The 22,892-nt window shown below is 36.7% G+C and overlaps 3 protein-coding genes and 1 long non-coding RNA gene across 6 annotated transcripts; 2 read left to right on the forward strand and 2 right to left on the reverse strand.

The window, feature by feature from the left end:
• Window positions 1-773: 773 nt before the first annotated feature.
• LOC121982277 (60S ribosomal protein L19-3-like) lies at window positions 774-4,788 on the reverse strand. The gene is made up of 5 exons (XM_042535263.1): window positions 4,584-4,788; window positions 1,765-1,887; window positions 1,381-1,694; window positions 1,130-1,176; window positions 774-1,047 (listed from the first exon to the last, which is right to left on the reverse strand). Exons 1-5 carry the CDS (start codon window positions 4,693-4,695, stop codon window positions 1,023-1,025), a joined length of 621 nt encoding a protein of 206 aa, XP_042391197.1. The 5' UTR covers window positions 4,696-4,788; the 3' UTR covers window positions 774-1,022.
• A 7,723-nt stretch (window positions 4,789-12,511) lies between these two features.
• LOC121982279 (GATA transcription factor 15-like) lies at window positions 12,512-13,453 on the reverse strand. The gene is made up of 3 exons (XM_042535265.1): window positions 13,265-13,453; window positions 13,064-13,171; window positions 12,512-12,984 (listed from the first exon to the last, which is right to left on the reverse strand). The coding sequence occupies exons 1-3, from the start codon at window positions 13,298-13,300 to the stop codon at window positions 12,751-12,753; spliced, it is 378 nt and encodes a 125-aa protein (XP_042391199.1). The 5' UTR covers window positions 13,301-13,453; the 3' UTR covers window positions 12,512-12,750.
• Window positions 13,444-19,017, forward strand: LOC121982280. Of its 3 annotated transcripts, XR_006112059.1 has the most exons (5): window positions 13,444-14,070; window positions 17,376-17,825; window positions 18,397-18,533; window positions 18,608-18,684; window positions 18,763-19,017. It is a non-coding gene; the product is annotated as an uncharacterized LOC121982280 (long non-coding RNA). The 3 variants fall into 3 exon arrangements; XR_006112056.1 differs by having other exon boundaries at window positions 17,376-18,533; XR_006112057.1 differs by lacking the exon at window positions 17,376-17,825 and having other exon boundaries at window positions 13,754-14,070.
• Window positions 19,018-20,035: 1,018 nt separating this feature from the next.
• On the forward strand, window positions 20,036-21,895 carry LOC121982278 (peroxidase 64-like). The gene is made up of 4 exons (XM_042535264.1): window positions 20,036-20,271; window positions 20,350-20,538; window positions 21,170-21,332; window positions 21,432-21,895. The coding sequence occupies exons 1-4, from the start codon at window positions 20,065-20,067 to the stop codon at window positions 21,824-21,826; spliced, it is 954 nt and encodes a 317-aa protein (XP_042391198.1). The 5' UTR covers window positions 20,036-20,064; the 3' UTR covers window positions 21,827-21,895.
• Window positions 21,896-22,892: the final 997 nt, after the last annotated feature.

The following is a 22,892-nucleotide window of genomic DNA, read 5'->3' on the forward strand; positions in this document are numbered from 1 at the left end:
GATTTTTAAAGACTAGCACCAAATTTTTTTATTTTTATTGTTATTTTTATTAATAACATAATCTTCATTAACTTTAATTTATTAATTTTTCTAATTAGATATTAAAAATATTTTAATATAATTTTGATGTTTTATTAATTTTCTTTTATATATTTTTAAATTTTTTATCGAAATTTTAAAATAAAAATAAAAATAAATTTAGAGGATTTAAATTAATTTTAGTGGGAAAAGGAGAAGATAATTCAGAGAGGAAAGTGCATGCATTAATTACATATTACATACAATTGAGAGAGTAAATAGAAGAGACAAAAGTGAATTATCAGAGTAGTAGCGTGTTTTTTAGCCAAAAATAAACTAAGTGCCCTCTTTAATAATTTGCCGAAATAAAAGTCTTAACAGAAGATTATATTTGATTTTTTTTATGATACATCGTGTAGGAATATCAGAATTGTATTTCTTTGGCAAACAACAATTTATTAATAAAAGCACATTCTAAAAAATTATAGAGAAAAAAAAACTATTTTAATGTTCGAGTGTAATAATAAAAAATGTTTTTAAAAAATCTTCTCATATTTAGTTCTTATAGAATATATTTTTTCACACCAAGCCTACCTATCACTCTAGAATAAGATAAATGAACAGCTTATGATAAATGACTTAAAATCCTGCAAAAATTACTGAACGACAATTTTATATTATACCAAATATTTAAAAATAATAATTATAATTATATATATCTTTCCTAAAATCCACAAAGAAAAAGGCAGCAGACATACAAAGGCAGAACATTTGTTATAATGAAGTACAAATATAAAGGCTGCAACCACAGGACACAGTCAATCAACCAAAATTCAATACCAGCATTAGAAAATAGAAATTGGTTTCAAGTCCACCGAAGCAAAACATGGATTTTCGAAGCAAATAAAAAAAAATCTAACAGTGTTTTCCCGACATGTTACTGCTTGAAGAGCAGGTAAGGAACTACGTCGTCCCCGTGAACCTATTCTGCAACCACCGATACTCTACTTCTTAGCTTTCTTGGGAGCTCTGCATGGATAGCAAACCACCATCACTGTATGAACAAAATAGGTAGACTTTATGCGTAATAGGCAAAGAACAATAGGCTTACTCTGTTTGGGCAACAGGAGGTGCAGCGGCGGGGCGATCTGCAGGACCCTATTTTCCGCAAAATCAACACAGAAAAGTAAGCAAAACAAGAGAGATGGAACAGTTTGTCAGTCAAGGAGCTGAGAACATGGTAAAAAATTGTTTATCATTCTTGTTTATCAAACATGACAATGGACGAATTAATCCACTAGAACAAATCCGAGCGGCATGACCAATTGTAATGAAAGAAAAACTAAAGAAATCATATTGCACCTGAGCAAGGCGTTCCTCCCTCCTAGCAATCTTCCTTTCTCTGCTAGCCTTGCTCTTGGCTCGCTTAGCTTCAAATTGATCTGCCAAAGTCTTCTCTCTGGCCTTTTCGGCTTTAGATTTGTGGATAGTTTCCATGAGGACCCGTTTGTTCTTAAATACATTACCTTTTACTTTCATGTACATATCGTGGTACATGTGCTTGTCGATCTTCTTGGATTCACGGTACTTTTTCAACAAGCGCCTCAAGACTCGCATCCTGCGCATCCAAAGTACCTTTGTGGGAAGCCTTGCTTCCCTTGTACCCCTGCGCTTACCTGCAATATGGAGGAAAAAAAATATTAACTGAATGCTAAGTAGAGAATTTTTTAGAATATAGATAATTACCGTATCCAGAGTGTCGGCCTTTTCTCTTTGCCTCTAAGGCCCTCCTTGCACGAGAACGTGAATGAATTTTGGTTGGCTTCCTTATGATAAAACCATCTTTCACGAGCTTCCTAATATTTTGGCCTGCCGTTGAAAATCTTCGGTTTGAGAATATTTAAATTTTGAACAACTTCAAAGTGAATGTTCCAATCATAAATAACCAAATTATGTCCACTAATGCAAACAATGACTCAAAACCATAAATGGCAATCCCAAATCCAGGTGAAAAAGGCTGAGGGCTGTTTTAGACCATGACAACTTGAATTAAAAATTTTCAAACCCTAAAACTATACCCCAAAGCTGGGACATAATATGATTTGATAATAAATAATGATCCAAAGAGTATCTCTCATTCCAAATGAGTCTTTTCACTCACACAGCATGTGTTGGAAATAACATAGACAATTGCTATGAGGGCTAAATTGAATCGGTTTGGCCAGTCCTAGTACCACCAGAAAAAACAAGAGCATGTTTACAGTGTTCATAGGGGAAACTTCATTTCAACATGAAAAGTTTAGCTACTCTTCAAACAACAGTATTAGTATGTAGAAATCAAATGACGATCAGACAAACTCTAGAAGTCATTTTGTGTAATTTTGCTAATGTTGAAAATTCAGAAGGGTTCTTTAAAAACTCAAGTAAATCTCTATGTTGATGGACCATCAACATTTTCCAATGTTTTAAATATGAAAAATGATGATAGTTCAAAAGGAATCTGATGTCAAAACAAACAGGTATAGTAGAATCAAAAGAAGTAAATGTAAGCCATGAATAGGGCAAGGTTGTCAGTCTCATGTTCCCCACATAAACTAGTATAAATATTTTTTAACCCATATCATAAACTCAATTGTCTACAAATTATTACAAAGTGCAAAAGTAATAGAATCATATTCGTTTATAGAATTATTTCAGTCAAAGTGCAAAGCAGATGCTTGCTGGAGTTTAATGAGACTATGTATACTGTAAGCTTTAAGAACTATAGGCAAGGAAACAATTAAAACTCTCAAGAGACACTGGGATAAACAACTAAAAGTCACAATTAAGCAACAAAGTAAGGCAGATGCCACAGAATTACCATAGAACAAGAATGAAAATTTCAGCATGCATCTGACATTTAGAATTCAGAAGTACAGTAGAAGCCAAATCTGAACTAGGCGACTGACAAATACAGGACAAAATAGAAGATAGACAGCTGATAAGAAGATAGCACTATGGTGAAAAGTTGAAGGATGAAGACACTAGAGAAGAAAAGGACTGTTGTAGAACAAGGCAAGATGAAGACAGCAAACAAGAAAAATAAAGTTGAGTAAGAGATTATGCCTGTTAAACAAGAACAGACAGAATAGAAAAACTAGACAGCTAAATGCTTAACAAGCATAAGTTGGCTCCGCAGCCACATAAGTCAACTAGCGCTGAATGGACTCATGAAACCAATTAGAATTCACAAATCACAAGTGCATGAATTGGAACACGAGTCAGCAAGAACTAGGATTCAGTTCCACATTTAGGTCATTTCTGACTATGTCTAAGTGCCAGTTTGTAAACCCACACAAGTAACAAGTTGGCTCATGAATTTGATGAAGTTGGATAAAGGATATGGGTTAGATAGTTGGAAAAAAAATTTACAGCTACTGCAATAGATAATGCAGCATGAGAAAAAAGAGGTGAGGTGATGGTGGATATTCAAGAGACTAGTCTTGAAGGGCTTGTTATTGAAATTCATTATAATGAAAATTCATCAGGAAATACCCAAGTCGCGATGCTCCCACAGAAAAATGAAGTTCTGGTCCATAACTAATTTTTTTCTATATTTTCCTTCTCTACATTTTCAAATTGTTACAAAATCATGTAAGATTAATGCCAGAAAATATTATTAATCCACACAGCACAAATTCAAGCCACCTACCAATCCATTTGAATATCCCATGAAATTAATAGTTAACATTACCAGAAAATTTGCTCAACGTTGCTTTGAGTCCATGTAGGTCTGGCATAAACTAATGATGCATGGGTGAAAGAATGTGACACCCTAAAAGGCTGGGAAACATATAACATTTGATAGAATAAAAGGGGTTACAAGAGAGAACACTTGTATTCTCCTTAATTAATGGTCAGGTCACTAAGCAACCAAGAAGGATAATGTGCTAACGCACCGACCTCCATTGCATTGGGCAGGGAAGAAGCTCCCTGCCACTCCTTTAATTTGATCCTCTAAAGTGATATAATCTCATTCCTCTCACTTCATTTCTTCTCCTTCGTATTCGCTCCATTTCTTTGAATTGAGACAAGCCTCAGTTACAGTTAAAAACTAATACAGATGACAATTCACTGGCCATAGATCTCGACACATATCAAAGTTCACGGGAAAGCAAAAAAAAAAAAAAAACAATATAAGAAACATAGCGTGTAGTCATGATTTGAAAGGCGAAAACTTTAAGCGGAAAACTTTTTCACCATACAAAAACTAATAATCTTATAGATAAATAACAAAATTAAAACATATTTTAAGAATGTCAAGATATTGGCATAGGATACTGAACAAACGCAAGAAAAGGTCTTCAGGTTTCAAGTGTACGACGACTAAATGAACCTATGAACATGTAAAATGAGGCAATCTCAGGCCAAAACAAAACCAAGAACGAAACAGTCAAAAGCAAAGCAATAGCTACAGCCAAGGCCAAGCAAACTGAATTAAAATTTAAAAGACGGCACCTTCCTCTCGTATTGATCAAGTTCAAGGTGAAGATTGAACCTAAGAGAAAAGGAGTTGTGGTCCTTACGGGAATTGGCCATGGAGATCTCGCTGACCTCATTGGGATCGAGCCAGACCTTCCCCCTGCCGCACTTGAGGACACTAGCGGAGAGCCGCTTCTGAAGCTTGAGCGACACCATCGATCCACCTCCCCTTGCTTTCCTCGTGCACAGAGGAACAACGTGAAGAAGGCGGCGGCGGAGGCTATTTGTAGATGAAATGCTCGTCCATTCCCCTATCCATCTAGGGTTTTCATTCAATGGCAAAATTGTAATAATACTTCCATTACCAGGTTGGGCCACAACAGATTGGGCTGCGGCCTGCTTAATCATTTAATACAGCATAAATTACCATTAAATTTGTGAGAATAAACTATATTTATTTTTTAAAAAAAAAAATCATCTATGTTTTTTAAGATTTTAACTAATTTATATTTGTATAATAAATTTAATTTAAATTGCAATGTAGATTAAAAGTATATAAACTTTAAATATGACCCTATGAAAGATTAATAATATATCTTTATGTCTTCGTTTTTCATAATTATTTTGTTCCGTTCGTCGTTTGGCTCTTGCAGTATGTAGTTATAAAAAGAAATTAAAGTGCAAAAATTTTATATTTGAAAGTTGAAATTAAGAAGGTGCTTGGTAGGCAGGTTTAGGATGTTGGAATGGAAATGAAATCTGTTTTATTCCCATTCTTGATGCTTGATAGATGGGAATCGGAATCAAAATATGGATTTGATACCCCTAATTTCATAATCTACTCATCCCTAGGTTATCGTTAAACTCATTACTCCCTATTCGTTTGTTTTTTTACGGCTCAACCCCCTCCTCCGAACCTTTTCTTCTTTTCTTTTTTTCTCTTTTGCTTTTCGTGTTTCATCTTAGCGTCATTCTTCCTCGCTCGCCGCCGCGTCTCTACTTCCCCGCTCATCGGCCCACCTACGACTGCTTCCACGGCTGCCCTCCCGGTCATCGGTGCTTCTTCTTCCCCGTCCCCACCCGCGATTCTTCTTCCACGACCTCGCCCGTGGCTCTGCTTCCCCGGTCGCCCGCACTTCTTCTTCCCCGATCGCCCGCGCTTCTTCTTCCCCGACCCCCCTCTTCTCGTCCTCTCTGCTTGGCCGCCAACGCCTCTTCCACTCGACCACCCTTGGTAAGTTGTGGCAGGCAATTTCTTTATGTGTACGGATCAATAAAATTAATTGTGTAACTTGTCGTATGTAAAATGTCAATGCATTTAGTTTTGTACGCATTGACATTAATTAATTGCTAAAGCATACACATTTCCTTTAATCATGTAAAAAATTAAAGTTGAGAGGTCATGCAAATTCTATTCATCAGGTTTTGTTTAGATCAAGAGCTTGTTGCTTCTACTAATCTACGACGATGAACCAATATTTCACGGTACTTGCTTATTCCTAATGAACCAATGGGTAAGAAGATCTCTTCTCTTTATTTGATTTATAATTGCCTTTGTGAAACATATCGTTCCAACTGAATTTCTAAGGCCTGATATTTAGGATAGTGGTGAACAAATTTAGATCAAGAATTCTGAATATATAACCTAGTAAATTTTAATAATGCAGAAAAGTAAAGAACTCATAGAAGAAAAAGAAAAAAAAATCATACAAACTATTTAATTATTACCTAAATTTATATCACTTTTCTATACCTTGGTTTAACTTGAACCACTGTTTAAATCCAATTTTCTATGTAGGAGACATAAGTCAATGAGGTTACATGTTTTTTTATCTAAAATGTTGAGATTAAGTTGTATGATATTTATTCATGTATGGTTTTGGTTCTGACTCATTATTGGTGACATCGGTTGTTATATAATGCAGATAAACATGGCACGACCATCGTTAAACTATAGAAGACGTAGATTATTATGCACTTTGTGGAATATGTATGGAATGCTCAAGGAACCCTTTGGTTGTCATACTTTATCAAATTGCAATACTTGCATATCGTCGAAGTAGGATTCGTCAAATAAAAAGTAGGGAGAATAAATCGATTGCACGTGTGAAATGGATGTTCAACCTTACAAAAGAGAGCGATGAAATAAGTATTAGTGAACTTTGAATGGAAAGGAGAACATTCAGGATATTGTGTGATATGGTTCAAGATGTTGGAGGTTTAAAAGCCACAAAAAAATGTCACCATTGATGAAATTGTGGCCTTATTTGTCTACGTGTTGGCACATCATAAAAAAAATGAACGATGAGTCTCCTTTTTAAACGAAGTCGGGAGACAGTGAGTTGTCATTTCAATCTATGTCTTCAAGCAATTTTACAACTACACAACATATTGCTCAAGAAACCTGAACTGATACGCGATAACTATGAAGAAGATAGATGGAAACCATTTAAGGTAAGCATTTTTTAATCGCCTATAATTCTTCAGTTTAATTGTATTTTTTATTTCAATATATAATTCTTATAATTAAAAATTATTATAGGGTTGTTTGGTGCTTTAGACGGTACTTTTATCCAAGTGACAACCCCTAAATAAGAAAATAGGGGTGTCAATTCGAGTGGGTCGGGTCGGGTTGAGTTTTTTTTTTTTTTTTAACCCAACCCGAACCCGACCCGAACCCAAGTTCAACCCAAAAGACCTAAACCCGAATCCGAACCCGAACCCGACCAACCCGATCAACCCGAACCCAACCCATATAACCTGAAAATCCGATTCAAAACGACTTTTTTGGGCTATTTTCCCTATAATTCTTCACTTTTATCTCAATACTCCATCATTATCATACAAATATACATAAAAATATCTAAATTTTTAAAATAAAATATGATTTAACCCAAAAAAAATCCACAAAACCCTATATTTAAGCCAACCCGGGTCAACCCGAACCCAACCCGACCCAACCCGAAAATTTTTTACTCTCCAACCCTCCAACCCGAACCCGACCCGAACCCGAAAATGCCCAACCCGAACCTGATTTTTTTCGGGTCGACTCGGGTTGGGTTGTCGGGTCGGGTTCATTTTTGACACCCCTATAAGAAAATCAACATTATCTCACAAGAAAAGGAGGGATTGTAACAAATGTGTTGGGAGTGTGTTGCCACAAATGCAATTCATATATGTGTTACCTGGGTGGGAATGTTCTGCCCATGATAGTCGGGCACTTTGTGATGCCATCAGTAGATCATCTGGTCTTAAAGTCCCCCAAGGTAAATAACAAAACTTTTTATTTGAAGTTAGAATTATGACAGAGTTTCAAATTTTCGGAATACTTGCATTTATTAACTAATGTCCTAAGCTGTTATTATTTGGTCGATGCTGGATATTGCAACTCAGATGGATTTCTAGCACCTTATCGAGGGCATAGGTATCACCTCAATGAATAGGAAGGTCGTTATCCCGAGACAGCCGAAGAATATTTTAACATGAAGCAATCTAGAGTTAGGAATGTTATTGAGAGGTGTTTTGAATTGTTGAAGAGTCGTTGGAAAATCTTAGCTTCCCCTTCATTTTTTCCAATGCAAACCCAAGTTCGTATTATCATTGCATGTTGTTTACTTCATAACTTGATCTGTAAATTCATGAGCCATGATCCTCAGGACTGTATTCCTGATGAAGATGAACAAAGTGAAGGTGCTGATAGTGATCGCGGGACTGAAATGGAATACATACGTACAGTTGCCCCAACTAATCAGTGGATTGCATTTAGGAATAATTTAGCACAACAAATGTTTAACAATTGGAAAAATGAAGTATTTGATATAGAATGACTTTTATTGTTGTGATGTTTGTTCTGTTATTTATGCAACTTTGTAAAAAAAATTTATGTGTACTCCTTATTTTGATGTTTGTTTCATTTGGTTTGTTGGCTATAAAAAAAACTCTTATGTGTCATTAACATTCTTTTAACTAGATTTGATATTCTTGTAATTTCATTGTTATATTATATGTCATATTATGTAACATTCTTTCCCCTTCATATTATATTTTATGTGACTCTTATATGACCAAGATAGTAGAATGGAAAGTAATCTTGAGGAATCTGTGGGAAAGAATGTAGCACGAGGAAGAGGTAAAAACAAAGTTTTCTGGACGAAAGAGGACAGTTGGATATTAATAAGATGTTTGCAAGATATGGCAACCGATCCTCTTTGGAAAACAGACGGAGGGTTCAAGAACAACTACATGGTCGCGATAAGAAAGATTATGATCCAAAAGCTGCCAACTTTCACAAAATCTGTCAATCACATTGAATCTAGGATCAAAAACTTAAAGAGGAAATTCCATGCCATCAATGAAATGTGCAGGCAAAGTGGTTATACTTGGAATGATGTCGAAAAGAAGATAGCTTGTGAAGAAACATGGTATCTTGAATGGATTAAGGTATGTGTATTAGTCATTATTGGTTTTTGTTCCAAATTATGCGCTATCAAACTTTGTTAAATTGATTGTTATGTTTTATTTTTTTGGACAGAATCATAATGACGCTAAAAGTCTCTATAATGTATCATTCCCTTATTTTTCGGAGTTAGAGATGGTATATGATAAAGATAGAGCAACAAGCCTTGTTGCGGAAGATCCTATGATGGTTGCATAAAACATCACTGATGTGGATGCTGGGTTGACCATATCAGATGACAATTCACTTGCTTAAAAAGTAGTTGAAGTTGATTCGATGCAAAATCAACAACCTTCTATTACATCAAGGGCATCTCACTCTAAGGAGAAAAAGAAATCATCGGTTGCTAGAGTTAAAAAAGTTTCGAAGAGGGCAAAGACTTTAGTTGTACAAAATGTTGATTCTGACTTCAAGTTACTCAGTGCTCAGGTTAAGGGATTTATGCAAACTGTTAACTCACAATTTGAGTAAATGTCATCTTGGGTTCAAGGTAAATCCTCAAAAATGCCACAAGTTCTTTAGATGTTGAATAAGTATGATTTCGTTGGTAAGAACAAGTACAAGGCTGCTCAAGTAATTTGTAAAGATTCTATGAAGGTTGAGTTATTATTCAGATTGCATCCCTTTGAAGTTGAAGATTTTATACTCAGTTGCTTGGAATAATATGTTTGTGATGTCGTTGGATTTGATGAATACTTTTTTTGCTTCTATCATTTTTGATATCGAGATAGATGCTTTGATTATGCAAGACTATTGACAGAATTGTTGCCACCATATTGCGTTTTTTTAATAAAATCATTCAGTCCATGACTCTCGGTGTGATTATTTTTATATTTTGCTTATAAGGGTAAAATGAGAATTTTGGCCGACTCTCATTCCATAACTTAAGTCAAACCAAGAAATATTAATGGGAATAATATCCATTCCAGGAATATATACTAAGCACCATCAATCCAGTAATCATTCCTATTGCCATTAACTCCTCAATTAAAACTCATTATCATTTCCATTGCCAAATATATACCAAGCGCCCCCTAAACAGTCAAAAACTTCATCTTTCAACTTCAGAAAGGATTGGATTTTTTTTACCTTTTACTTTTACTTTAATAGTTTGATCTACATATATACAAACTAAAAAAAATCATTTGATTGTAAAATAATAATAACGAAAAATAATAATTAAAATAGTACCGAGGTGGATGAGACTCGAATTTTCTAAACATATGAGGATAAAGTATTTGTTCAAAATTTATTTTAAGTTTACAAACATATTAAATCTTGATTTTTTTTATTTTCTATATATTTTTAGCACTCAGACATTTTTTTTATTTTTGTAGATATTTATTTATTTATTTGATTTAAGTCTTTTTTATTGGTTTATTCATTATTTGGTTAATGAAAATCATGCATTAAAATCTCAATCTTTGTATTTTTTTTAAATTAAATATATAGACTAAAAGTGCTCCCACAAATTAACAAAGATTCTTCGATCAAGAACCCTTGATCACTAAGAAAAATAAATAAATATTTAGATTTTAGAGGCCTAAAATGCTCACATTTTTAAAAGAGAAGTCTTGGAGGGCAATTCATAAAAGAAATGGAAAATATACAATTTCTATGTTTCATATGCTTTGTGTTTTATTCTTAAGTGTTACTCTTCTACAGTGTAAAAACTACTTTTTATAACAGAGAAGGGAATGTTCCAAGAGGACTGCAAAATGATGCCTTCTTCATGATGTGACAAAAATGAACACAGGACAGTAAAGCCGGGAAAATGCCATAGCACAAGACAAGTGAGAGAGCTTAGCAGGCAAGCAGATTAATAAGCTGCTTAATGCACCAAACAAGATAATAAGTCATTTTTACAAGCATTTATTGCTACTTGAGCATTAAGAATTATTTGCTCCGCTGAAACAAACAAACTATTGCTGGGGCACAAAACTGTCACTATTAGTTTGATAACTGACCTTTTGGAAGGGAAAAGAGAGCATTGCTAAATAGTTTGATAACTGACCTTTTGGAAGGGAAAAGAGAGCATTGCTTCTGCCAAACTGAAGTGTCATACTTTATGAAACCATGAGGTGAGCCAGGAAAGTTTATCACTACTACTTGAACTTTAAGAATTACTTGCTCAGCTGAAAAAATCAAGCTACTGCTTGGCCACACAAGTGTTTCTATTATTTTGATAACTGACCTTTTGGGAGGAAAAAGAAATCATTGCTTCTGCCAAACTGAAGTGTCATATCTTATGAAACCTTGAGTTGAGCCAGGAGAGTTTAGGAAGGATTGTATTTATTATTTCCCTTCAGTTTGGTAGAAGCAATGCTCTCTTTTCCCTTCCAAAAGGCCTGCTATCAAAATAATAGTGATGCTTGTGTGGCTGTGTGCCCCAGCAGCAGCTTGGTTGTTTCAGCTGTGCAAATAATTCTTGATGCTCATGTAGTAGTATAAACTTTCCTGATTCAACTCATGATTTCATAAGGTATGACACTTAAGTTTGGCAGAAGCAATGCTCTCTTTTCCCTTTCAAAAGGTCAGCTATCAAATTAATAGTGACAGTTTTGTGCCCTTGCAGTAGTTTGTTTGTTTCAGCTGAGCAAATAATTCTTAATGCTCAAGTAGTGATACATGCTTGTTAAAAATGACTTATATCTTGTTTGGTGCATTAAGCAGCTTATTAATCTGCTTGCCTGCTAAGCTCTCTCACTTGTCTTGTTCTATGGCATTTTCCCTGCTTCACTGTCCTGTGTTCATTTTTGTCACTTCATGAATAAGGCATCATTTTGCAGTCTTCATGGAACATTCCTTTCTCTGTTACAGAAAGTAGTTTTTACACTGTAGAAGAGTAGTAATTAAGAATAAAACACAAAGCATATGAAACATAGAAATTGTATATTTTCCATTTCTTTTATGAATTGCCCTCCAAGGCTTCTCTTTTAAAAATATGGGCATTTTAGGCCTCTAAAATCTAAATATTTTTAAAACTATTTATTTATTTTTCTTAGTGATCAAGGGTTCTTGATCAACTAGAGCATCGTCATTAGTTGGGCTAAAACATAAAAGTTGGTCGTTGGAGAATCACTATTGACCGAAGAATCTTTGTTAATTTGTTGGGGCACTTTTACTCTATATATTTAATTAAAAATAAAAAAATGCAAATATTGAGATTTTAATCCATATCATTTAATTTTATATATATATATATATATATATATATATAATTTAAAATTTTAAAATAAAATAAAAATGGTTGAGTGTTAAAAATATTTAGGAAAAAAAATCAAGCTTTAATAAAATTTGAACACATGCTTTCTCCTCAGATGTTTAGAAAATTTGAGTCCATTCCACCACTACTATTTTGATTTTTTTCATTATTACTATTTTACAATCAAATGATGTTTTTATAGTATGTATAATATTTGGATGAAACTATAAAAGAACTCAAAAAAAATACAATCCTTCCTAAACTTTGAAAGATGAAGTTGTTTACTTCGTAATTTCAACACTGATAAATTCAAAACAAACCAAAAGCAGCACCATGTAAGTCATATTGATAAAAAAAAAACCAAACAAAGATCAAACTAATAGCAGCATTTAAGCATTGACTGCTTGAGGCAATCTGAATTATAGTGCACAGCATTCTTTTTTGCAAATTGCAAGGATGAAATTGTTGTCTTTTTCATTCAAATTTCACTTGAGAAATAATCTCCATGGAGAATAACAATGAAGTTGGATATTGCATGGATCAATCTACAAGATTGAAGGAAATAGATAATAGAGATGACAAAAAGGTGGTGATGCACTCAACTCCTGTCCTAAAGAAAGCCGTAGGAAAGGGCCATGAGGAGGACAGCAGCCTGCTCCTCTTCCCCGATTATGCCCCTCCTCCACCACCTCCTCCAATGCTTCTGAATCACAGATCGCTTCTTTCTCAGTCCCAATCCCGTCATCTGAACCTCGAGGACCAATTCATTTTTCTCCTTCCTCATCTTCGTTCCCAGATCCGATTTGTTCTTCCGGTACCGGATCCCACAAGCGTTACAGAGCGTCTAAAGAGCAGAAACCAGGAGACGGTAAAGATCGAAGCTTTCATGCACGAAGAAAGCCAGATTGGGGGAAAGGCATTACCTTGGGGCCGGCAGGGCCGGATCGCCAGAGGGGCGTCTCGGTGGTGCGGCATGCCCCGCAGCTCTTGATATCGCAATCGCTGCTACTGGGGTTTCCACATTCTGGCGACTGCAGATCGAACAATCAACGATAAATTAGCGATGCGATTGCATATGGAAAAAAAAGGATGAAGAAGCAGCGGAATCTCGAAAGCTGACTTACCGTTCTACGATCCGAATCCACCGCGCGCTGATCCATCAAACCAGAGCACAATCCTCCTCCGCGAGAGGCTGCAAGCCTGCAACGACAGCAGAGTTCGATCTCCTCCTCGCTCTTTACTGCATTTACTCAACTTTTTTTTTGAATAAATTATATTTTGGTGAGAGTAATAAAACAAACAGATGGCGGGATGGATGCGGGTTTTAATCGGCCTTGCGGCGAGAATTAATAATTGAACACTACTGGAGCTAGAGTCGATCCGGATCCGCTGTTCTTCCTCCAACAGAGTTTACCTAACCTACGTCATGCGTCACTCTTTGACAGAGGGATGCGATCATGCGACCTCCAAGAACTAAGAATTAAGTGTTGGCTGTTCTCTTTGTGACAGTCGATCCGTGAAAGTGGCGGGAAGCGAGAGCAGCGATGACGGCGGAATCTTGCGATAACCCTAGCGGAGGATTCGGCTTCAACCTAGACAGGAAAAAATGAAATGACTAAACTGACCTTCTCATTCTTAAGATCGCACGGCGTTCGTTCGAGATCGAACGGTCAGAGAAGGAGCTGCTGAGAACTTGCCAAATTGCATGGTGAAATATGGTATTAGCTGAGGGGGAGATGTCTTCGTCGAAAAGGGCGGCGATGGAGAATCAGCCGGACGCCAGACGGATTCTGCGGACACAGACGATGGGTAGTCTTTGGGGAGTCCATCTTCGACAGGGAGGTCGTGGCTTCGTCCCTCGTCGAGGTCGCACCCATTCTTCGAGTCGCCAACGAAGTCGAGTTACAGAACCCGCGTGTTGCTTATCTCTGTGAGTTATTTTCTTGCTCGCTTTATGGAATCCTCTTTTGTTAATTACATGCATTTTAAATCATCACAAAGTGCTGTTGGACGGCTTTTTCAGTGCATCTCTATTGCGTGATTCAGATGCATGCATCATGCATGTTGTTCATCTTCTTCATGCCCTTTCTATTGTTTGTCTTGATTATGCAATAGCAATGGATTTTTTTTGTTTCGGTCCAATTTGTTGTTTCTTAGTTACATCTTTTTTGAGTTATAAAGAGTGTGTTGGGATTATTATCACGTTATACTGAAGTAAGCAGTTGCTCTATATGTAACATAGAATACACAAATGCTTTCGATGTGGCCATGTTCTACTGGTCTTAGTCGACCACTTGATTTTTTCACGGGGCAAAGTTGTCAAGCTGGGGAAGGAATCAATTCATATTGTTGTGCTTGGATTTTATTCAGCAGCTATAATGTTAGTAGACATCCTTGAAGAATTTGAGTATAAGATTGTAAGAGTTTTGTCTTCTTTTCCTCTAGGATTGTAAGATTCCTCTTTTTATAGATATAGTTATAGTTATCAATAGAGTTGTATATTCCCAATTACATATGCCAAAAGGTGATTCGCTCGCCCCTAGTGCCCACGCCAATCCGTCCCTAGATCAACACGGAGGAGGTGAATCATAGGTGATTATTAGCCATTAGTGCAGGTGGCCCATGGGGGAAGACATGTTTGGACACATCAAGTTTTGACCCTAAGACCTTATGTGGCAACATATCATACCTTAACCACCGTACTATCCCGAGGGAATTGTATATTCCCAATTACAAAAACATGGTGAAGGTGGTTTTAATTTTAACGGCCTTGTCAAACAAAGTAGGAGAAATATTAGTCCAATGAGCTTGACCACGATGGTCAGCATCACTGAACGAACCGGAAGGGAAATAAGAGTGCCAAGTGGAAGAGAGCAGCGAGTGCAAGAAGCATCACAGAGAAGTCCATCACGGTACCAACGTCTTTGCGAGTTTAACACTAGACCCTATTGGGGTCAGCCAAGCCGGGATCATCTTGAATAGAGTGTGGCGAGATGCTCACGATCGATGACATACATGGCAAGGTTAACCATCTTGCACTCAGGTTTTAAGTTCCTCTCGACTCTAACAGGAGGGTCTGTTGGGATATGCCCGATGCGGGTACGTGTTAGAACACATTTCGTAAACATGCGTAGCGGAAAATAAAACAATAACAATTCCTAATTATTACATCACACACTACACGCATACAAGGATACAACATGCCAAACATGATCACAAAATTAAAATTTTATGAGAAGTAAATTTACGCTAGGTATACCTTAAGGATGACCTGTAACGAGAAGTGCATCAACTGTAGCGATGTTGTCGGACCTCGTCTCTATTTGTATCTATGCTGAGTCCCTCAAGACAACTCCTTAAGTACAAGCCTCTCCTTCGAAAGTTACTAGCCACGAGCGAAAAAGAGGGATCAAGAGTAAGAAGAAGAGAAAAACACAAGGGAGAAATTTTCTCCCTTGTGGTGGTCACGGCAACAAGAGGGTTCCTGGCACCGGGAGAGAGAGGAGATGGAGAGGAGGATTGGGTTTTCAAAAGTCAATCAACCAAACTTGTATCTAATTCTCTCCCAATTACATCTATATATAATCCTCTTTAATGAGTTGAATTAGAAAGCCCAAATTCAATTCATTATCCCTTAATCAAAAATTGGCCTGTTAATCCCTTGGTTTGTTTCACAACTAAACCAAGTTGGTTCATGACTAATTCATGATTAAACCAAATATGATTTAACTCTATCATAAGAGATGTAGCTCATCCACGCTTCCATTATGATAAATATTTCCATATTTATCTTATGTATGGTCTAATCAAACATTTATCTCTTGATCTAAAATCCTATTCTTTAACTTGTTTTATGTCTTTTAGAGACTCATTAGTGCATATAACCCAATAGATTCTCGGTTTATCTTGGTCGTCCATAATTGACTACTTAATTATAGAACGATCATGAGTGACACCTAGCAGTCATCATGATCCCCAATTAGCTAGCAAATCATAGTTGATCTTAGAAGTAATTCTAAATCCTTCAGCATGAGTCGTGTCTTGTTCCTTTCACTCGTTTTATACTCATTTGCTTCAGGACATGGTCTATATGTGTCTGTCCTGACTATTGACTATGTCACACCTAGCCCAAGTAATACTTCCTCGTTCTACGCATTCAAAATACTCGTACATACATATGTACAAGAGTCTCGTATTTTTAACATATGCTTTGGCAAAAAACTTTGAGTAATAATCTTAACGAGTGGCCATATGGTATACGTCTCGTCGTAAGGAGCAGTGAATCTTCTGTGGGCTATCCAAACATCTTCAGGTATTTCGATTTATACCCAATCATCCCAGGTCCACATCTCAATGAGATGTTTGCTTAAGATGTCAAAGTATAAGACTCCATGACCAAAATGACTTGTATACCTCAAGTTGAAGGAAACTTGCACTCGAGCTGCAGTAACAGCTTCACAAATATATCCATATATATAAATAACCATATAAAGTCTTACAGCGAGTCACTTCACTGAACTAGTTACCATAACTAGCATCTACGTTTAACTATCAACATCCCAATGTCTTCAGCCAGTGAGAAAACAATTGCTTGACGAACCAAAGAGTATAATCCGTACTAGTCTTACAGAATTGATAATGTCCAAATATATCAATTCGACGACTAGAGAAATTCTAATACGTTCATAATTGCACATGTAGAGATAATCACTAGTTGTGATCCAATCACAATTTTTCTCATGTTATGAATTGTATTGCGGACATTCAGTAAATGAGTTGAAGACAATCAAACATTTAATATGCGCTCAAATAGTGAATCTATATTTAGTAAAAACCTTAAGATGATTGCCTTAGGACATCCCTCAAAATCTAACAAAGCCGAGAGTTGTAAAGGAGCAGCCTTTCTGCCACTTAGCTGAGCAACATCTGCCTGCCATCCTCTCCAATTCACTGTCTCAAATCTGCAGCTGAGTCCTCAGAGCAGCCTTTCTGTCCACTGCTGTCCGTGGCTGTCTTCTGGGATGAGAGTTGTAAGGGAATGACTGTTACTCTGGGATGAGAGTAGCTTTTGTACAACTAGGTGCTGGCTTATCCTAGAAACCAGCAATAATTTCCACTGTATGCCTTAATTCAGAAGACACTTTTGATCACTCACAACATATTTTATGCTTTTTTGGCTAATTCATGAAAATTTTATTTGTTGGGTGACTGTAAGAGTTTTTGATTTGATTGTAGTTTTGGGCGACCACAATATAGATCCAAGTGACCGAATATTCTAATTAGCACAGAAAGACAGCATGGAAACCTCCTCTTATTTGGTCGAAGAAGTTATTTTAGTCAATCAGAATGCTTCAGTACGACTGGAAGTATGATACAGGCCACCAAATAGTGGATAATAGATGAATAACAGTCGTTCCGATAACAGTTCATTCAGGTGATCAAATAGGCGTTCTGGTCAATCAGGGCATCTGAAAAACACCTATATAAAGGGCTTTGAAGGAGACATCTAAAACAATTACAATTCAATACCCTTCAAACTATGCTAAAGCTCTCTTTGCTCGTAGAAGATCTCTATAGGCAACTCACTGCGGCTTTCAACATGCTCCAAACCTTGCTAAAGCTCTCTTCATTTGTCTAGAAGATCTCTATAGGCATCACAATGCAGCGACAGCTCAGTATTTCAATGTTGTTTATTATTTCCATAAGCTGTTCATATCATTATTAGTCTGTCTTATTTTGGCTTGTGCAAATTGATTCTTGATTATTTGTTAGCCAAATTATTTTTTGTAAAGAGGTTTCCTCTCCTTTGAAATATATTTCAGAAAAGAGAAAATATAGTGGGTTTTGACAAAGGTTGATTCACCTAACTGATTATTAGGCCATTGAGTAGGAACCTGAAAGTTACTGAACCCCGTAAAATTCACTGTGTCACTTAGTTCTTTTTTGCTGTTATTCTTCATATTTAAATTCATTTTTATAAATTAGATTAATTAAAATCAACAATTAACCTTTCGCTGCACATTTGAATTAGTGAGTTATTTAGAAAATATATAATTTTTTTAAATTGCTATTCAGCCCCCCTTAATGATCTTACAAATTCATGTGCTTGTATTGCCTGAAACCTTGGGCAGAATGAGAAAGGACTATCGGTAGAAAGTAGGGTTTGGACTTCAGACTCTAGTTTATATCTTAGCATGGTATCCCTGTACTTTATAAGCTGCAACTTTAAATCTTTCTTTTTTATGCTCTTCGTCAGATGCCCTCTGAGCTATATGAAATGTTAGCTGAGAATACAGGCTCAGTGACTAGTGAAAATATAAAGCCAGCATATGGTGTTGATAAAGAAGTATTTTTGAAAAAGTTGTAACTCCAATTTATCAAACAATAGCAAAGGTACTAATTGCATCTTCATCAGTTAAATCTCTTTCCTATTTGGTTGATCTTGATTTTTGATTGTTATAATACAGGAGGCTGAGAGAAGCATGAGAGACAAATCGAAACATGCACGCTGGCGGAATACGAAGATTTGAATGAATATTTTTTGGTAGTTCTAAAATGCAAATGCAGGATATGTAATATACACTTTATTAACATTTCTAATTTTTTCTAATTTTTATTGTAGGTCTATAATCTGCTTTCTAGTAGGATGGCCTATGGGAGCTGAAGCTGATTTTTTTTTTGTCAGCCACCACAACCTTCCATGTACAAAAAGGACGAAGTAAATCCTAAAGTGTCTTGCAGTTAGTGAATCTAGCTGATGAATTTTCTTCCTTAAATGTTCCTTCTCTACAAAAGCAATCAAGCCCGTCGATACTTGATATGTGCTCACCATGAATGTCATTACGAGAAAGCCTTCATGAGAAATAGGACTTCGTCAGGGGGTCTAACTTGATTTTTTTCATGCATTTAGTTGATCGACAGGTCACTTTATATATATTTTCCCTGTGGAAATAAAGCTGTCTAGTTCCCACTCATCATTAATAAGAAAAGTCATTAAGTCGTTAAATTAATTTTGTGCATTGCTAACGGCTTGTCTTCCTAGACAAGCAAGCACATGCCACACCGACGCCACCAAATTCTCATCGCCCGGCCGGTCCGATGTCCAATCTAACCTAACATTAATAAATAAGATAATCACACACATCGATGTATAATTAAATAAATTAAATATTCATGAACAAATGTAGTACTTAGTATTTAATTTAGTAATAATTTATTTTATATCAGTTCAATATACATAATGTTCTCACTCGAGTTCATGCAATTGGGAGTACCACTCATTCGGATTTCATGCAATTGTATTTACGACTCTATCAATAAACACAAACGTTTGCTCATCATTGCTATCTTCAGTCGTCATCGTAGTCGTCGTGGTCCTAGCGCCCCTCACAAACCATGCACGTACTCAACTCCACTGCAGAAATGCTCAAAGCTACATATTCCACGACAAAGAGAAAAAAGCAAACAGGACCTGCAATCATTCATCAGCAGAATATCAATATATTTTAACCATCGTGAATTTCATTGATTCTGACTCAGGCGAGGACGATATACATAATGCAGTCCTACTCCCACTTTGGAGCTCCATGCTTGTTACTGCATCACATCATCGCTTTATATATATGCTGCTGGGAGATGAAGCTTGCCAAGAAAGCATTATGATCTAACTAATTATGCCTTGTTGATAGTTCAACTCCAACCACCATTTGGATACCCAGTGGTTGACTAATTATCCGATCATTGTGCTAATCTTTGTCGTCCCAAATCGCAAAAAACCTTATCACCGTTCATCAGTGACTGAGTGCTTACAGTTTGTTAGTGAGTCACAATCTCTGCATGCGAAGGTCCACTCATGAGTCACACCTTAGTATATATATGCTGCATCCCACCTCGGCCTTTCTCATTCAATTAAACGAAAGCAGCAATGAGTACTCCCTTAGTCGCTCCTCTTCTCATCCTCTTCACCATCTCTCTCGTTGTCTCCGGCAATGCATTGTGCATAGACTACTATGCGAAGACCTGCCCGGATGCCGAATTGGCAGTGACTGAGGTCGTGAAGAAGGCCATCGCCAATGACAACACAGTTCCTGCAGCTTTACTCCGCTTGCATTTCCATGACTGTTTCATCAGGGTGCTTTCTCCTTTCTCTCTGTCTCCCTCAGTGCCATTAATTGGCTCAGCTGAAGGGTGTTTCTTCTTATTGTTGCAGGGATGCGATGCTTCTGTGTTGCTGAAGTCGAGGGGGAGCGACAAGGCAGAGAAAGACGGCCCACCTAACGAGTCACTCCATGCGTTCTACGTCATAGACCATGCCAAGAAGGCAGTGGAGGAGATGTGCCCTGGCGTCGTTTCTTGCGCTGACATTTTAGCTTTGGCTGCTAGAGATTCAGTTGCATTGGTAAGTCAGCTTAAAGCATAATAGGGATGCGAACAGCATTAGACTTAAAGTTCGGTTCGTTTAAATTATATTCGGGTTCAAATTTGAATTGAACTTTTATTACAAGGTTCGAGCTCGGTTCATTTTGAAATTATCAAACTCGTGAATAATTTGACCTCGGCTCATTATTAGTTCGATTATCATAATTAACGAGCCTAATTCGTTAAGTGAGTTCGGGTTCGTTTTTGGATTCATTTTAGATTTTATTTTTTTGGTTCGTTTTAAAACTCATTTTAAGATTCGTTTTAGAACTCATTTTTTGACTTATTTTAAAACTCATTTTTTGATTCGATTTAAGACTCGTTTTAAGGTTCGTTTTTTTACTCGTGAGTCTACAAACGAACATATTTACGAATTCACGAGCCGAATATCCTTAAACTCGAACTTGGCTTGATAAAACTATCGAACTCGAACTCGGCTCGATAAAATAAACGAACAAACTCAAACAAATTTTTTATCGAACCAAATTCTAAATAATTCATGAACTGTTTAATTCATTTACATCCCTCCAAACATTAAACCAACTGTTTGGTCGATCACTTTTTCGTTGATCAGTTCATGTATGATACGATCGATTTGCTTTGGCGTGTAGTCGGGTGGACCAACGTGGGAGGTTCCAAAGGGAAGAAAAGACGGGCGGTTTTCCAGAGCCAACGAAACAAATCAGCTCCCGGCTCCGACCTTCAACTTCACACAGCTGAAGCAGAGCTTCTCGCAGAGAGGACTCTCCACCAAAGACTTAGTGGTGCTCTCAGGTAACTAAAGAAGAATTTTGGTGAAGTTTCCTAGTCATTACAAAGTATGAGAGAGGTCAATCATTGAAGCTTAATTTTTCGTCGATGGCCTCGTTGAAGGAGGGCACACCTTGGGCTTCGCTCACTGCTCCTCCTTCCAGAACCGGATCCACGACTTCGACACTGAGAGCGACGTGGACCCCACGCTGGACCCGAGCTTCGCGGCGCGTCTGCAGGAGATCTGCCCTGCCCAGAACAGAGTGAAGAGCGCGGGGTCAGCCATGGACTCCACCTCCACGGTGTTCGACAACACCTACTACAAGATGCTGCTGCAAGGGCAGGGCTTGTTCTCTTCGGACGAGGCCCTTCTGACCCATCCTAAAACCGCAGGGTTCGTGTCCCAGTTCGCGAGCTCACAGGAAGAATTCTTTCAGGCCTTTGTGAAGTCTATCATCAGGATGGGAAGTATAGAAGGTGGAGAGGAAGTGAGGAAGAATTGCAGGGCGATTAATTGAAAGTGATTGGATTTTGGTTGCGGTGAAGTGCTGCTACTTGGACTTTAATTTATATATTATGTTTGTTTATATTTGAGTGATGAATCAAGTGAAATGAAAAGCACGGACCTTGATCGGAGAAAGTTAGGTAAGATTATTACCGTATATGTGTGTGTTTTCTTTTGGTGGGAAAAACCCATTCACTATCATGTAACTTAGGACAACTCCCCTGTAAGATGTTTGAAAAGATTTGTGAAACAAAAAAGAACAAAAAAAAAAAAAAGTTCCGACAATATTGTGGGCACCAAGATTTGAAGTTTTTATTCTAAGAGCACTTGTGAAATTCCAAAACAGCTTTTTTTTCTCTCAAAATTGAGAGTGTGGATAGGACTAAATGAAGAACTCTTTTATTTTCACATTCAAACTATAACTATTTATCGTAGGTCAATTCATAACTTATAATTACTCTAACAATTTTATTATCTTTCTTTTATCTAGTCATTTTCATCCGAAATGGATGACCATTTTAGTGGATTTTTAGTAATGTTTTGAATTTGCAAAATCTTGAAAAAAAAAGTGCAACGTCTCAAAATAGTTACACTAACTCTAATTTCTTATTTTTCTCAACTTTCCTCTTCTCCACAATACCCATTAAATTTTTAAAATCTACCTGATGCTCGCAATATCCATAAAACTTTTCATATCATACACGATATATTCTAAATTTTTAAAATTTTCAAAATCTTCAACAATGTCCTCTTTATATGTATCCTCCTCCACAACCACCCGTCATGATCTCGGATAAATCAAGAAAAACTAATATTGCATGCAGGTCCAACTCAAGGCATAGGTCGTTAAAATTTATTTAGGTCTATTATTATTAAAAAAATTAAATAGATTTAATAACTAAAATTTACATTTAATAGTCTTGTTGCCGAGTTCCCAGGCTACATCATGCACGAGTGCAAATATTGTTCTAGATTTGACTTGCTTCAATTTCCGCTCCGATGCTCTTTAGATTTTGCTTCAGATTTTGTTGGCTTCTAATGCACACAATTTTACTTGAAATTGTGTTCGCTTCAATTTC

This window comes from Zingiber officinale, chromosome 5A (assembly GCF_018446385.1).
Source record: "Zingiber officinale cultivar Zhangliang chromosome 5A, Zo_v1.1, whole genome shotgun sequence".
Lineage (NCBI taxonomy): Eukaryota > Viridiplantae > Streptophyta > Magnoliopsida > Zingiberales > Zingiberaceae > Zingiber > Zingiber officinale.

Excerpts from the sequence above, each read along its gene's own strand:
- LOC121982277 (XM_042535263.1), bottom strand. The coding sequence starts at position 4,695 with ATGGTGTCGCTCAAGCTTCAGAAGCGGCTCTCCGCTAGTGTCCTCAAG. Across the intron at positions 1,888-4,583 it reads GATCTCCATGGCCAATTCCC|GCCAAAATATTAGGAAGCTC; the intron begins GTAAGGACCACA and ends TTTCAACGGCAG. Across the intron at positions 1,048-1,129 it reads CCTCCTGTTGCCCAAACAGA|AGCTCCCAAGAAAGCTAAGA; the intron begins GTAAGCCTATTG and ends CTATCCATGCAG.
- LOC121982279 (XM_042535265.1), bottom strand. The coding sequence starts at position 13,300 with ATGGATCAGCGCGCGGTGGATTCGGATCGTAGAACG. Across the intron at positions 13,172-13,264 it reads TGGATTCGGATCGTAGAACG|TCGCCAGAATGTGGAAACCC; the intron begins GTAAGTCAGCTT and ends TTCGATCTGCAG. Across the intron at positions 12,985-13,063 it reads CCGGCCCTGCCGGCCCCAAG|ACGCTCTGTAACGCTTGTGG; the intron begins GTAATGCCTTTC and ends TCTGCTCTTTAG.
- LOC121982278 (XM_042535264.1), top strand. The coding sequence starts at position 20,065 with ATGAGTACTCCCTTAGTCGCTCCTCTTCTCATCCTCTTCACCATCTCT. Across the intron at positions 20,272-20,349 it reads TCCATGACTGTTTCATCAGG|GGATGCGATGCTTCTGTGTT; the intron begins GTGCTTTCTCCT and ends TTATTGTTGCAG. Across the intron at positions 20,539-21,169 it reads CTAGAGATTCAGTTGCATTG|TCGGGTGGACCAACGTGGGA; the intron begins GTAAGTCAGCTT and ends TTTGGCGTGTAG.